This window comes from Leptopilina heterotoma, unplaced genomic scaffold, assembly GCF_015476425.1.
Source record: "Leptopilina heterotoma isolate Lh14 unplaced genomic scaffold, ASM1547642v1 Lhet_158, whole genome shotgun sequence".
Classification (NCBI taxonomy): domain Eukaryota; kingdom Metazoa; phylum Arthropoda; class Insecta; order Hymenoptera; family Figitidae; genus Leptopilina; species Leptopilina heterotoma.
The window spans coordinates 25326-40280 of NW_025110872.1; the positions used below are offsets into that span (position 1 = coordinate 25326).

The 14955-nt window shown below is 29.1% G+C and overlaps 1 protein-coding gene across 1 annotated transcript; it reads right to left on the minus strand.

Moving 5' to 3' along the window:
* Window positions 1–322: 322 nt before the first annotated feature.
* LOC122498721 (FK506-binding protein 5) lies at window positions 323–14590 on the minus strand. The gene is made up of 6 exons (XM_043606596.1): window positions 14226–14590; window positions 12086–12413; window positions 7395–7560; window positions 6979–7304; window positions 4158–4873; window positions 323–3989 (listed from the first exon to the last, which is right to left on the minus strand). Exons 1-6 carry the CDS (start codon window positions 14318–14320, stop codon window positions 3656–3658), a joined length of 1965 nt encoding a protein of 654 aa, XP_043462531.1. The 5' UTR covers window positions 14321–14590; the 3' UTR covers window positions 323–3655.
* Window positions 14591–14955: the final 365 nt, after the last annotated feature.

Genomic DNA, 14955 nt, shown 5'->3' on the forward strand with positions numbered 1-14955 from the left:
TAATATAATGGAATAACAATTTTCTAGAAACATGATAATATGATAACATGATCGAATATGGCCAAGATTTTAATTAATACAATTGATTTTGCTACTCTCTAAATCTGAATTAGTAAGTTTCTACTATTGAAATGCGGATTCGTTTACTAATTTGAATTTGTAACATTTTTTACTAATATATAGTAATTTTTTTTTTCCAAATTGCTAGTAGAAAATTACCAATTCATTATAATTATGTGGAAAAAGTAAAATTATGTTTATTCTTTTTTTTCACGTTTTAGTTTGTTAAGTAATGTTTAATTAAAATTAAATTTTCTTCTAATTAATAGAGATAATAAGAAAGAAATTTTTATTTTGTTAAACGCATGTAATACACCATTAAAACAGATAACAAAAATTTAAAAAAATTCTTTTTCTTGTACAAACATGCTTTTACATAATTAAACACATGTTGAGGTGATGGATTGTAGCAGTCGTTTTTAATTGAATGTTATATTTAGAGAAACAAGATGGTGTGATTATTGAATTACAAAATTCCAGTTTTGCCGACGCAAGATTCTTAATTTGCGCTTATCCACTTTTTTTTACAATTTCGTATACAGAGCGCGCGAAATTTTGAAGACTTACATACACACACATTATTTTTTTACATCGTTTCTATTGTTAACCGTCTTTTCATATCAATCTGAAAATCACTCTATTACTATGCGAGTAATTTCTCTCCAAAACACATTGACATTTTAGAAAATCCGATTTCATCGTCTTTTTTATATAATATAATGTAGTGTAGAATTTTTATCAACTAATATAACCATGTTTTAATCACTTTTGAATTTAACTGAAAAATTTTTTTTACAACTTTTTAGGCCTTGATGAACTATAATTTTTATCGTCAAGATAAACTTATGTCGCTCGCACCACATTACTAATAATAAAAATAATAATATTAATAATAGGAATTATAATAATAATAATAATAAAAAATGATAATATAGATTAATAAAATAATAAATGATAATAATAATTGTAATAATATTACTCATATTAATGTGTAGCAGTTCTACCGAAATAAACTCTATACAAAATAATTTTGAACAGTTAATTGCGAAATATTACAGTAGAACCTCGATTATCCGAGGTAATGTGGGGAAGAGGTACCTCGGATAATCGAAAACTCGGATAACACGGAACCAATGAAAATTTCAAAATTTTAAATTATTTTTCATGTGTTTAAAGTGTTAGAATAATATTAAATGACAAAAATGGACGAAATTTTAAATGCAATGATCACAAATAGTGGTTTTGTAAAATTTATTTTCCAAATTTAGTCGCTCGATCCGTTTTATCCGAGTTATTCCGCATTATCCGAGCATGTTTTGTGCCTCGGATAATCCGGAATCTCGGATAATCGAGGCTCGGATAACCGAGGTTCTACTGTATTACATTTTCGACTATAATGTTATTATACGATTATAATAATTTTGTTCTTCAATTTTTTCACACATTGTTTATCATCATTGAACAAAGCATTCTGTAATATTTATTAATGTAAAAAATTAATGCTAAACTAATAACACAAATATAAAACATTTTATGGTGTGAAATTAACTGTAAACAATTTTTTTGTATAGGGTTGTAGAGTTTCGTTGCTGATTGTTGCGCAATTTCTTGTTAAAATAATTGCATCGCGCTTTCTATACTTTTCCGCGCGCGCAGTAAGCCTATACGTACGCAATTCATTATTTTTTAGTAATGAAAAATAATGAAGCTAATAAAGAATTAGAGATTGAGATACAAAGTTATTAAAGATGGAATTATCACAAATAAATAGTTTTATATTTTGCAATAGTTTAAACTTAATTTGCTTCTATATATTATGTACATAAACATTTGTGTCCTTACTGTAATATATACTAAGAAAGCGCGATACGATTTTTAAAAATTTACTGTATCCTTTGCAATTCTTTTCTTGATTTTTCTTTTTTTTTTTGTTTTTTTGTCACAACAGTTTTGTTATACATTCTTTTTAATAATGCAAAACTGTTTATTTTTTTTATTTATTTTTTTTTAATTGCACACATTCATGCTCTAATATGAAATATTTATGTCACTTGAAACATATATCATTTATACTTTTATACATTTTAAATGACCTTCATTCCGGATGTGTAACACTAAAATTTATAAAAGTTACAACCATCAGAACTCATATACGTTATTTTATCTTTAAATGCATTGATATATAATTAAGTAGCATTTGTCACTGGGTTTTTTCGTGTCATAGCTATGAATGAAATGACGCATGCAGCGTTGATGATTCAAAAACTTTAATCAATTGAATAAAGATTAAAGAGGTTAATGTCTTTTTCTCTTTTATTTTTATTATTAAAACCCATCTTTGTTTGGCATATTAAATTTTGAAATGTAGTTATTATTATTATTATTATTTTCTTTTTTTATCCTATTTATGCATATTTAAAGACAGAAAAAAAGTATCAGCTATATAGAAGAAAGGGCGTGACTCTCGTTTTTCTTTGACTAGTTTCGAATAAAAAAATTAACAAAACAAAATTAATTCTCGTTCATACACGCATGATATTTGTCACACAATTTAAAACAAAATATCATTTTATATTTTGTTTGATATTAGAAATGAGTGAAAAATAAAGATCGAGTTATGTAAATGAAAAAAAAAGTTAAATAAAAAAGTGAATTTCGAAAGCAACAATTTAATGTGTGTGTGTGTCAAATATATATTATCATAAATATGTTTTGATTGAAAAGAACACGTTTTCTCCTCTTCCTTGTATGTACTTTTTATATAAAAAATAGCAATGGAGGCAGCAACAGTAGGAGTAGCATTCAACATTAAAAAGAAATACATATAATTTTTGTTTATCGTTACATACAAACATACACACACACACACACACACTATTTCTCTATTTCTCTCTCTCTCTCATTACTCTCACAGCTTCTCTTTAATATACTCTGAAATAGATTATTTTTATAACAAGGTAAAAAAAAAGAAAACGTAATTATAATACAGTATACGTTCAAGTCTTAGGGGCTAGAAATATTATTGTAGTATTTTTTTGTCTTTATAATAGTCAATGTCTATAATATATTTATACGACAGCAACACGATTAATCAAGAAGCACTCCTGCTGACTATTTGTAGCTATTTTTCTTTTGTTACATTTTTGGAAATGTTTCAATTTAATTTTTTTTTTTTTCTTTATTTATATTTATATTTTATGCATTAATAATTCGTTAGACACTTTTCAAAAAGTGTAAAAACAATTTTTCTTGACGAGATTCTCTTTAAACTTTTAAAATAAAAGAAGAAATAAAAAAAAGTATAAACATAAATGTGTAACATAAATTCTTGTTATTTTATATCAAAACTTTTTTTTTTTTGCTTCTATCATTATTCTTTATATGTCAAATGTTTTTTCTAATATTAATTATAATCATTGTATGTAAAAGTCAAAAAATTATGAAATTAAAGCTTAAACACCAACTGGTTGCTAAATAGAGAAAATTCTTGTTTCCTCTTTTAAACCAAGGTCACACACACACGTAGACGCACAGGGTTTATTAAAATCTTATCACTTGTGTGTGATTATTGTTTTGAATGTGAGGGAATTTATGATCACGAATGTTTGACGACAATAACACCCGGTCGTTGTTGAGCCTGCTGCTGTTGTTGGAATTGAAGAAAATTAGTTACTAGTCGCTGCTGCTGTTGCTTTGTCGTCGTCGACGTCGATGACGCTGTCACTGTTGTAGTAGTGGTGGTGATTGGTGATTTATTCGTCAGAGCTAGTGGAACATCTTGAGCAGGTTCATCACTAAATAAATGATCTCCTTCCAGGTGACGAATTGCCTCCACAATAGTTTCAAGATTCTGTCTGGAGGTGTTTGCTAAATATAGTCTTGCTTGTGGCGTTCCATCATCTAATGAACTAGCAACTGGAGACGGTAGCCTGTAAAGAATTTATTTTAATTATACATTTATTTGTAAATAAATATTGTGACATTTTTCTTTATATTTTGACATGTACTATAATAAATATGTCTAGTGGTGTGTGCGCGCGCGCATTAACAAACAGAGAGAAGCAATAATTTTTTATCGAGTTTTTTTTTTTTTTTACCTTTCAACTTCAACTTTAGGTTCAGCTTTCATAGCAGCTTCCAACACACTGGGTAATCGCTGCTGCTGCTGTTGAACATCTTCCTCAGGAGAATAGGGTCTTGTAGGACTACTAGTAATATATTGTGTGGATGAATTGCTAGTTGATTCAGTACAGCCATAAGAAGTTGTTGTTGTTGTTACTATTGAAGGCGAAAATGAGCAATCTGTTTCTCTTTGTTGTTGTTGTTGTTGTTGCTCTTCTACTGCAACTGCAATTGATGGAAAAATTTGACTTGCAAATGTAACAACGGTTTTTGAGCTACTAGAATCTTCTACTAATTCATCTTCTTCTTCTTCCTCTTCCTCATCTTCAACTTCTTCCTCATCCTCCACTTCTTCTTCTTCTTCTTCTTTAATCTCTTCTGCTACTACCTCTTCTACTTCAACTTGAACTGGTTGTGGTGAAATAGGTGGTGAACTTAAATCTGAAATGGTAGTTTCAACTGTTTGTGTTGATCCTACAGGAGGTAAGGAAACCAAGGAAACTACTTGCAATGAAGCAACTCCAGCTGTTTCTCCATCTTCTTCTTCAATCTCCTCCTCCTCCTCCTCTTCTACTTCTTCCACTTCCACTCCAACTACTCTTCCTTCTTCTTCTTCTTCTTCGACTTCCTCCTCTTCGGTGGTGGTTTCTACTGCTGCCACTTGCATCAAATTATCTGTGTGTTCAATAACCTACAAAGTTTATAAATAAAAAAATTAATATATTATAATAAAGCACATTATGAAACAAAAATTGTTTCAAGATTTTTCTAATTAAAAGACAAAGTGGGGGGGGGGGGAGTTTAGTCATAACTGTAATACTAATAAGAGAAGAAATTTTAAAAAAAGAAAAGAATAGAAAATTAGTTGGTGTTCTTATTTAAGGTTGTCTAGCGATTCTTTAAAATAAATTCAGGGACTTTTCAAGGTCCATTTGAATTTATGGTTACTAAAATATTTGTCATTTTTTATCCAGCATAATAGAGTAAAAGTTCTGTTTATTATACTTTTCCTTAATCTCAGTCATCATCATCAGTGTATTTCAAGTAAATTTTTACTTACTCTCTAATTAGTAAAAATGATTACTAAAATTTGATTTAGTGACTCTGACCTTTTGCTGCTGCTTCTTTTGAATTAGTAAATTTTACTAATAAATAATCATTTCTACTAATTTTTTAGTGAAATTTACTAATTCAAAAGCAAAAAAGTCAGAGTTTCTAAAATTTAAAATCATTTAGTAAACTGATTTTTACTAATTCAAATTTAGAGAGTATTTATAAACAATTTTATAATTGCTACATACAACAGTTATTCATAAATAACTTTAAATACAATTTATTGATAATAAAATATTAGAAATATAAAGAACGCATCGATTTAAGAAATATCAATCAAAATTGTTTTTAAATAATAGAATTCTTCTGGGAATTTTTATTAAAATAATTGATATATAAATTATTGAATTAACCCTCCGTCACACACACACATGGGAAAAAATTACGACTTTACAAACACGTTTAGAGGGAACCCCCTCATCACCACATTGTAAAATAAGCAACATTACAACATATAAACAAAGGAATCAACAAAAATTTTTTAGTTTTAACACAAACTTACACAAATATGTAGTAAATTATTCTAAATTATAAAATTAATTTTCGGTCTCAAAAATAAAAATTAATTACACGAATGCACATCTTCGAAGGAATAATTCCATTTGACATGTAAAAATAATGTAACATTAACAAATAAGCAAAAAAATCATTAAACAATTAATTTTAATTATATTTATAATATAATTTTGTCATTAACCAACAATAACGGTGGAACAAAAAATGTTTTGAAAACTTGATTTTTTTATTTAAAACATAACCTCACTTTTTCGAGTTTTTTCTTGACTTTATTAATAAGCTTCATAATTAAATATTAATTATGTTTAAACTAAATGTTTTTTTCAGAAATGTGTTAAGGAGTAAATATTGTCGAAAGGTATATAGAAACTGATTATATTTTGCAATGAGGAAAACAAAAAGTTATTTAAAAAATACTGAAACCGTAGAGGGAATCCCTCCCTATAGGTGTTATGTGACGGAGGGTTAATTGAAGAATTTTTGAAAATAATTGAATTTTATTACTTTTGAAAATTGTAATTGAATTACTGCGAAGAATTTAATGCCAAATTTTAAAACTATAGATTTTTGCGTAGAAATTTATGCAAATTCTATTTCAAATAATTGAATTAATGTAAAAATTTTTTTTTTTTTTAAATAATTAAAAGTTTATGTAGAATTTTTTAAAAACTTTTGTTTAATAATTAAAATCTATAAATTGAAATCTGAAATCTGAATTTATTTCTTGCATATAATTTTATTAAAATTTTTGAAAATAACAAATAATCATTTACGAGAATTCAATTGTCTAAAATTTGGATCGGTGGGCAATTCAAATCGAATAAAATTGTATTTGATAAACAAGTTTTATTTTCATATAATAATAAAATTCTTGAATTTATATGAGTATTTTGAAGAAAATAATTAATTTTTTCATTTCAATGAATTTGAGGGTCAATTTGAGTTCACAGTGCAAATTCTCAAAAAAGAAGAAAAGTAGCATCTTTTAAAGTAGCACAAAGCCAGAAAATTAGGCAATTAATATGCAATTATTATTATTATGCCTTCCTTTATATTCGATTTATTAACAAGCTGTCTCTCTCACATTAATGAGAAAAGTTGTTGTTAAACTACACACACACACACAATTACCCCCAATTGAAAAAGTAATGAAAAATTTATTCTCACCTCATGAGGTTGATAAGCAATGAGTTGTTGTTGTTGTTGATTATCAACTCTAAACCTATCTGTAGTTGTGGCAATAGCAGCTGTGGTAAATACAGGCTGATTTTGAATTGTTCTCAATTGTTTTTCTAAATGATGCCTTGCTTGACGCTCTCTTTCTAGCTGTCGCCCAAGTTCAATTATTTCATTAGAATGATCCGGAGTAATCATTGCAGCTACTGTTACAGCGGATAATGGATCAGGTGACATACTACCTAAACCCTCATCATCATTGTTGGACTGTTGTTGGGGAGCAGCAGCCGTTGGAGGTAAACTACTCACGAAAACTCCTGATAAAAAGAAATTTCAATTAATAACATTTAATGCTGACAATAGAAAAATGTTGGTGTTTGTTTATAGAATTTTTGTATTTAACAGACCTTGATTATCGGCGGCGGCGGCGGCGGTTTTACGTTTCTTTATTGGAACATCTCCGCCTTCATGTTGATTTATCAGTCGTTTTAACTGGCAATTTTGAGATAACAATTGTGTTTTTTCTTGTTCTAGTTGATAAATATATTCAGCTGTTTGCTGGAGGATTGCAGCCTAAAACAAAAAATAATTAAAAATTGAATATATATTTGTCTAGACTAGAAATTAATGAATAGATTTCATTATTGCACACAATTTTTTTTCAATAAACCACTTTTTATGTGCAACAACTACAGTATATATTATACATAAATTACACAGGTTTACAAATTAAAAACTTTTTTTTGCCAATCAAACAAAACATTTTTTTTTTCCGAATAGTAGGTGCATTTTTTGAGTAAGAAAATCATAGTTTCAATTTTTTTTTTCCCTCGTGCAGTTACTTAATTTTCTGTAGCTTCAAATTTTGCATTTTCGAGGTTAAACGCGACGCCACCACCACCACCACTTAAACTTACCTGTAGGAAAATTAGCCTGTCAAAATGTAATAAATCCTCATTTATTACATTTTTATCATTGGAAAGGTTATTAAATTAGCTTTTGATCCATAGGTCGCAAAATAAAATTCAACAAAAATTGAGAGAGTTACAGTCGATGATTAAAGATGAAATTTCATGACAATTTTTTGATGATTTTTAGACATTTGAGTAACTTTTACCATTTTTTTCCCAACATCAGAAACACAGTGAAAGAATGTTTAGGTTTTAATTTTTTTTTATTGATAGGTTATAATATCATTACACAAATTTTAAGCCCTTGTGAATTTTAATCCTCGATTGGATTAAAAATGACAATTCTACACTAAAATATTAGTGAACGAAACTACATTCTTCATTTTTAATAGTATCGCCCTTAAATATTTGCAGCAAAAATTAAAGTAAAAAAATTTAGTTAAGCGCTAAAGTTACTCTAAAATCACTAATCAAGAGTTTCTATTTTAAAGTCATAGATTTCGAATGCAATGTAAGTTTTGCAAATTTCAAAATGGCGGATCCAATATGGCCGACAAGTTTTTAAAAATCGATGAAATTCGTCTTAAATTCGTTACTCGGGGCTGTTTTTGGGGTCGCTGTTGATTACGAATCTAATGTCGGATTACAAAAATTCAAAATGGCGGATCCAATAGGTGCGAATTTGATTGATTTTAAAAATCTCCTCGTTCACCATTATGAATCCATCATTTTCAATTTTCGAAATCCAAAAACCGGATTCGTAATCACAGCGACCCCAAAAACAGCCCCGAGTAACGAATTTAAGACGAATTTAATCGATTTTTTAAAATTTGTCCGCCATATTGAAATTTGCAAAACTTACATTGCATTCGAAATCTATGACTTTAAAATAGAAACTCTTGATTAGTGATTTTAGAGTAACTTTAGCGCTCAACTAAATTTTATTACTTCAATTTTTGCTGCAAATATTTAAGGGCGATACTACACGGAGAGAAATGTGTTACGAATAACGCTAGAGACATTTTGATTCGCTTTTCGCATAGACGTCTGTACCTAATTTTGCAAAGGCCGGTGCTAACTTTGTACAGCTTTTTTCCACTTGTGCCACATCATTGTGCTCAAATCCATGAAAAATCAGCATGGATTTCTTGTAACTTTCGCATGGTGGTGTGTATGCGCTTTTAGTACGGCCTGCTCATGCGCTAAGAGCACACGCATAGAAAGGGTTTGCTGTGGCAGCCAACATTTTGCTGCCACAGCAAACCTTGTTCGTTGAAATAGGGACAGCGAACAAGTTTGCTGTAAGATCAACAACTTTGCTATGACAGCAAACTCGACTAAATTTTTACTAATGTTTGCTGTCACAGCTAACAACATGTTCGCTGCCACTGCAAACTTCTTAGCTATGGTAGCTAATTTTCAAAGATTTCACAGCAAACATGTGTTTACTGCTGCAGCTAATTTCTTTTTTTCTGTGCAACAGCTAATTCTCTCCGTGTAAAAATGAAGAATGTAGTTTCTTTCACTAATTTTAGTGTAGAATTGTCATTTTTAATCCAATCGAGGATTAAAATTCACAAGGGCTTAAAATTTGTGTAATGATATTATAACCTATCAATAAAAAAAAAATTAAAACCTAAACATTCTTTCACTGTGTTTCTGATGTTGGGAAAAAAATGGTAAAAGTTACTCAAATGTCTAAAAATCATCAAAATTGTCATGAAATTTCATTAAGGAAGATTTAAAATTCGTAATCAGCAAATAATTTCCTACATGAAATTTCATCTTTAATCATCGACTGTAACTCTCTCAATTTTTGTTGAATTTTATTTTGCGTCCTATATGGATCGAAAGGTAATTTTTAATAACCTTTCCAAAAATGATGATACCTCATTTATTCTATTTAGACAGGCTAATTTTCCTGCAGGTAAGTTTAAGTGGTGGCGTCGCGTTTAACCTCGAAAATGCAAAATTTGAAGCTACAGAAAAACTGCACGAGGGAAAAAAATTGAAACTATGATTTTCTTACTCAAAAAACGCACCTACTATTCGAAAAAAAAAAATGTTTTGTTTGATTGGCAATTTCGCACTGTAAACCAGTGTTATTATCAATTGTTTACAACAAACTAAAAATAAAGGTGTAAAACGTGTAACGGTGATTCGTATAGTCGATGCCTTGGTCTCTCTCTGTTCTATATTATACATATGAAGCTCTTTCACTGTATATTGTGTAACGCAACACAACACATTCATAAGGTTTTTTCACAGACTTGTCGACCCATTTTCATTTAAGCATGCAGACGCTTATAAACCAGTTTTCTCCAATTATTTTTATCAATTTAATTTCTTTGACCCATTTTGTCATGTATATAAAATTATTATGATTGATAGACTGAGAAAATAGTTTACGTATGTAGTTTTCATTTATGAAAATACAAAACTTGTTTTTTCATTAAATGATGGAGAACCAAATAATTTTTTTTTTCTGACGATTCTCATTATTCTTAATTTGTAAAAAATAAAATCATGTATTTTAACATTTCGTCTCAACTTGATTTAAAAATGATTTTTTTTACAATTTGTGATATTGGTTTTACAGGAATAAAATAATCATAATGAGATATTATTCAATTTTTTTTCGCTTTCCCTTTAAATTGTTATTATCATTTCATTAATACGTTGCCTCTTCATAGGGATAAAAATATGTCAACGTATAATTAGAATTGAAGGAGAAAAATCACAACGCATATTTGTGGTTAAAGACAATTTTCTCCTCGCTCGTGCTGCTGCTGCTGCTGCTGCTGTTACCACAATCAGGAATCGTGTTGTTTTCTAGTTGGTAGTTTTGAGTAATACAACGAAATTCCTGGTTATTATAAAAACAGCAGTCAACACAACTGGGTTACAAAGTTTGTATTTTGTTTGCTCCATTTATTTTTTTTTTGAAAAGTTATATCAAATTCTAAAATAGAAACACAATAATTTAATTATTGTGTTTCTTTTTATTTATCTACAATAAGATTTTTTTCATGTCTAATTCGAAAATCAAGTAAATGTTTATCAAGTCTACTTTTGAAAAAATCACTACATCTTTAAAAAATTATATTAATAGGTTTCGGGATAAGAAAGATGAAAAATGTTCTAAGCAATTATCCATTTTTCATAAACAATATTATAGTGTACTCGTCAAAATTTATAATTATTTAGATACACTAGCTATAAACTTCCATTTCTATGGAGTTTCATCGCACCAGCAGCCGCCTTCTTTTTCCTCTACTCACTATTATACTCTGCTTGGCGTAGTCATGGCAATATTGATCAAGTCGGCTGACAGAATATACCGGCCGGCTATCTTTCTCTATACCAGTTGGTGGTGGCAATTCCGTTACAAATCTCATGCACTTGACAAACTTTAATTTTGTCATCTTTAATTTTGTTATTATAAATAATTTATTACAAAATTGCACAAATAATTTAAAAAAATTTTAAATTTCACTTGTCAAAATGTATGATGTTTAAGACAATGTTTGTTCTAAATAATTTTAAATGTTGGACTTGAGATTACTACTTTGAAATCCTGCAGCTGCGATAAATACGACTGCATTTGAATTATTAAAGATAAATATAATAAATAGTTAAAGAAAACTTGAAGAAATGAAAATATAATGGCAAAAAAATTTAATTTTCTGTTCAAAGGGTTTTTTTTTAATATTGTAGATTATTGGAAAAAAATTTCTTACCATGTGATTAAAAAATATTTCAAGGATAAGAGCCAAGTTTATTGTTTCGATACTACTACTACTACTACTACAAGTTTTTCGCGCAGTCATAGACGAAACTACTAATACAAGAAGTATATTTTTCGTACCGTGTTTAATGATTTTGAACAAATCCCAACACTACTTGATTCAGACAAATGTTCTTTATTGTATTTTTTGTACATTTGTCATTGAACACAATCGTGTACAAATATTGTTGGTTATCACAGAAAAAATTACTCCTCCAGCACAGTGTTAAACTTATCGGAGGAGGTTACTGTGTGTTTCCTAATATTGGTAATGAATATACAATTTACATTTTTTTTTATATAAAAACACACACACGTTTAATAAATTATTATTGATGTGTAAACAAGATTCTATCAATTTAGTTATTTTTACCTGGTTTAAAAGTTAAAAACGACGTACCTTTGATAATTTTTCTCCTTCGTGATGTGGCAATAAAGTTCTGAGAGATTGAAAACCAGCATTAATGCTCTGCATACGTCTACGTTCATTGCTGTTGGCGATTTCTCGCCGCATTCTTCTTTCTTGCTCCATGTGTCCGCGCGATGATTCTCTGCTACCTGCAGCAGCAGCAGCACCGTTTAACAAAACGTTTTGCCCCAAGTTTTGTCGTCGACAGGAGGCTGCTGCAGCAACAGTAGCACTAATATCCTTTTGTGACTTGTGTAGTTTTTCGTAAACACCACCACCACCACCTTCAGCAGCAGAATCATCCACAATTTCGCTTTTGCTATAAATGAAACAAATATTTAATATTACATGTATAAAAAGATATTGCAAAATATTACAACTAATTTTATAAATTGTTTGCAATTTTCTTTCCAATATATTTTGTCAACAACGGATTTGCCATTATTGGATATTTGTTTCTTGCAATTATGTTTAATGTGATTATTTTGCGGAATTGTAATTAAAATAAAGAAGACTAGTTTTTATTAATATTTTAAAGAAAAAGCAAAAAAAAAGTCCTGTTTTTACTGGCTTTGCTACTTCATACATTGCATTGAGTGTGTGCATGAATCACCAACAGCTGATAAAGTTGGCGTCATTCAGCTTCAGCTGTGTATGTCTCCCCTGTCAGCTCTCTCTCTCTCTCTCTGTTTACAATGTCATCCGCAATATTTAAACTAATTACTTAACAACTATTTGAATAAATTAATTAATGTAGATAAATTTTCAACATTAATGAGAAATAATAACTTTATATTAATTAAATCAAGTGTTATTTTGTCAATTGATTAATTGTCTATTTATTGGAAAAAATGTATTTTTAGCTTGCCGTTATGAAAAAAATGTTGTTTTTTCTTTTTCATGAAAATTAAGCATTAAGCATATTTATTTTTCTATAAACAATAATTATATTATAGGTAAATTTCTGTGTTATGGAAACTAATAAAAGTTGAATAAAAATTAATTTTTTTTGCTTCTCAAATTTTTGTTCATTATGTGTTAGGTATTATAAATATTTAAAATATCAAAAGAATAAGTGAATAAATAAATGTTCATAAGCTTAAAAAACAAAATTTCATACATTTTGACATTTTTGCCAAAAATTGAGTTTTATTTTTATGCGATTATAGAAAGTAAAAATTTTCTTTTTATTAAAATCAAAAAGAGAATGCTAAAAATGTGAGAAAGCAATAACATTTTTAGAATAATTATTAAGAAATATGAAAAGAAATGAATTTATTTCTGGTCCGTGTGGCAGCGACGCCATGCTTGTTGGGCGTGTACGTAGGAGATATAGTGTCAACATAACTTTATTTCAAAAGTTTTATTGATAAAAACAAAGAATGTATAAAATTGTTCTTTAGCAATTATGTGATGAAAATTAATAAAAATGAGAGACACCCGATTAAAATTTATTTTAAATTTAAAGAAATTTTTTTTTTCTATACACCTGATAGCCGGCCGGTTATTGTTTCAAAAAGTGTTTTTCATACTCTTTTATTCAAAACCATTATGCTGCGAACGATAGTTGCATATCAATTACATTCCCACATTTTTTTTCTATAGAAAAAACGAATCATAAAGTGTATTTAGTACTGTCTGAAATTGATCTATCGCGCGGTTAAAATGGCAGATTTTGATGGATAAACTGTACGATAAACATGCTTTTTGTGCAATTCCATTCCATTCCATTAACGCGCGCGCGTGCTTACTTGGACATAAAGAATAGTTTGCAGAAATTTATGTTTAGAGACCTGCTGCAGAGCTCTGGGCATAAAGTGTGCAAGTATATGGGGAGTGGTCGACGATTTACATGTGCTACTCTCATTTAATTGGAAACAATGTATATAAAACATATTTTATATCAACATATATTATAGTAGGAATATTGTAAAAGATTCAAATATTTTTAAAGCAACTTGTTTCTCATTCTTCCATAACACACTTTGACGTGGCGGCGTCATTGTAAATGATTACGTTGACTGTGCAGGACATTTATAGACGACACATGGCGGCAACAGCGGCGGCAGTATATATGCCGTGTATTACTTAATATTTTTTCTAATTATTTAAATTCAAAAATCAGACTCACCAACAAAATTCTTCTTGCTCTTCAGATGTTTCCACAATTTCCTCTAGTAGAATTCGATCGTCACCACTTGCACCACCACCATGAAACATTGACATATCTTGTGCCTATCGCGGATAGAAGCACTATTTTTTTAGACCTAATTGACCCGCACCAATGCGCGCGGTACACAGGAAACCCGTTGAACCAACGTTCACGTCAATTCTCTTCTCCTTCTAATCACTGCTGTCGTAAGTTTTGCACATAAAATCCCTAATAATTAAAAGAAATGTAAAGAATTAAAAGTATAAACGTTGTTGAGAATAAACGCCGAGACTCCTCCACGGGACAACCACTCCGCGGCGCGCACAATGGCGAACTTGGCGGGAAGTGTACAGGGATGAGACGGTAAAATAAATATTGCACATGCTTTTCGTACAAATTTATTACAATTTAAGTGTATGAAAATTTTTGATAGCGTTTAGTTTCTTTAAAAATAGTTTTTATACATAAAATTAAAAAAGTTTAAATTGCATCACATCTTAAAAGAATAATTATGTCTATATTAAAGGTGCTTCTATACCTCCGGTGGATTGGTCAAGCAATCGGCTCGATGAATTTTCAGGGTCGGTAAATGTACTTTCATGGCGGGTATTTTTGAATAAGTAAATGTTGAAAAGGTTTTTACTTGAAAATTTATTTTAAAAAATGATTTTATCATAGAAATTCTTTTCAAATTTATGTTAATAAACAT

Excerpts from the sequence above, each read along its gene's own strand:
- LOC122498721 (XM_043606596.1), bottom strand. The coding sequence starts at position 14,320 with ATGTCAATGTTTCATGGTGGTGGTGCAAGTGGTGACGATCGAATTCTA. Across the intron at positions 12,414-14,225 it reads GAGCAAGAAGAATTTTGTTG|CAAAAGCGAAATTGTGGATG; the intron begins GTGAGTCTGATT and ends TTTCATTTATAG. Across the intron at positions 4,874-6,978 it reads TTGCTTATCAACCTCATGAG|GTTATTGAACACACAGATAA; the intron begins GTGAGAATAAAT and ends TAAACTTTGTAG.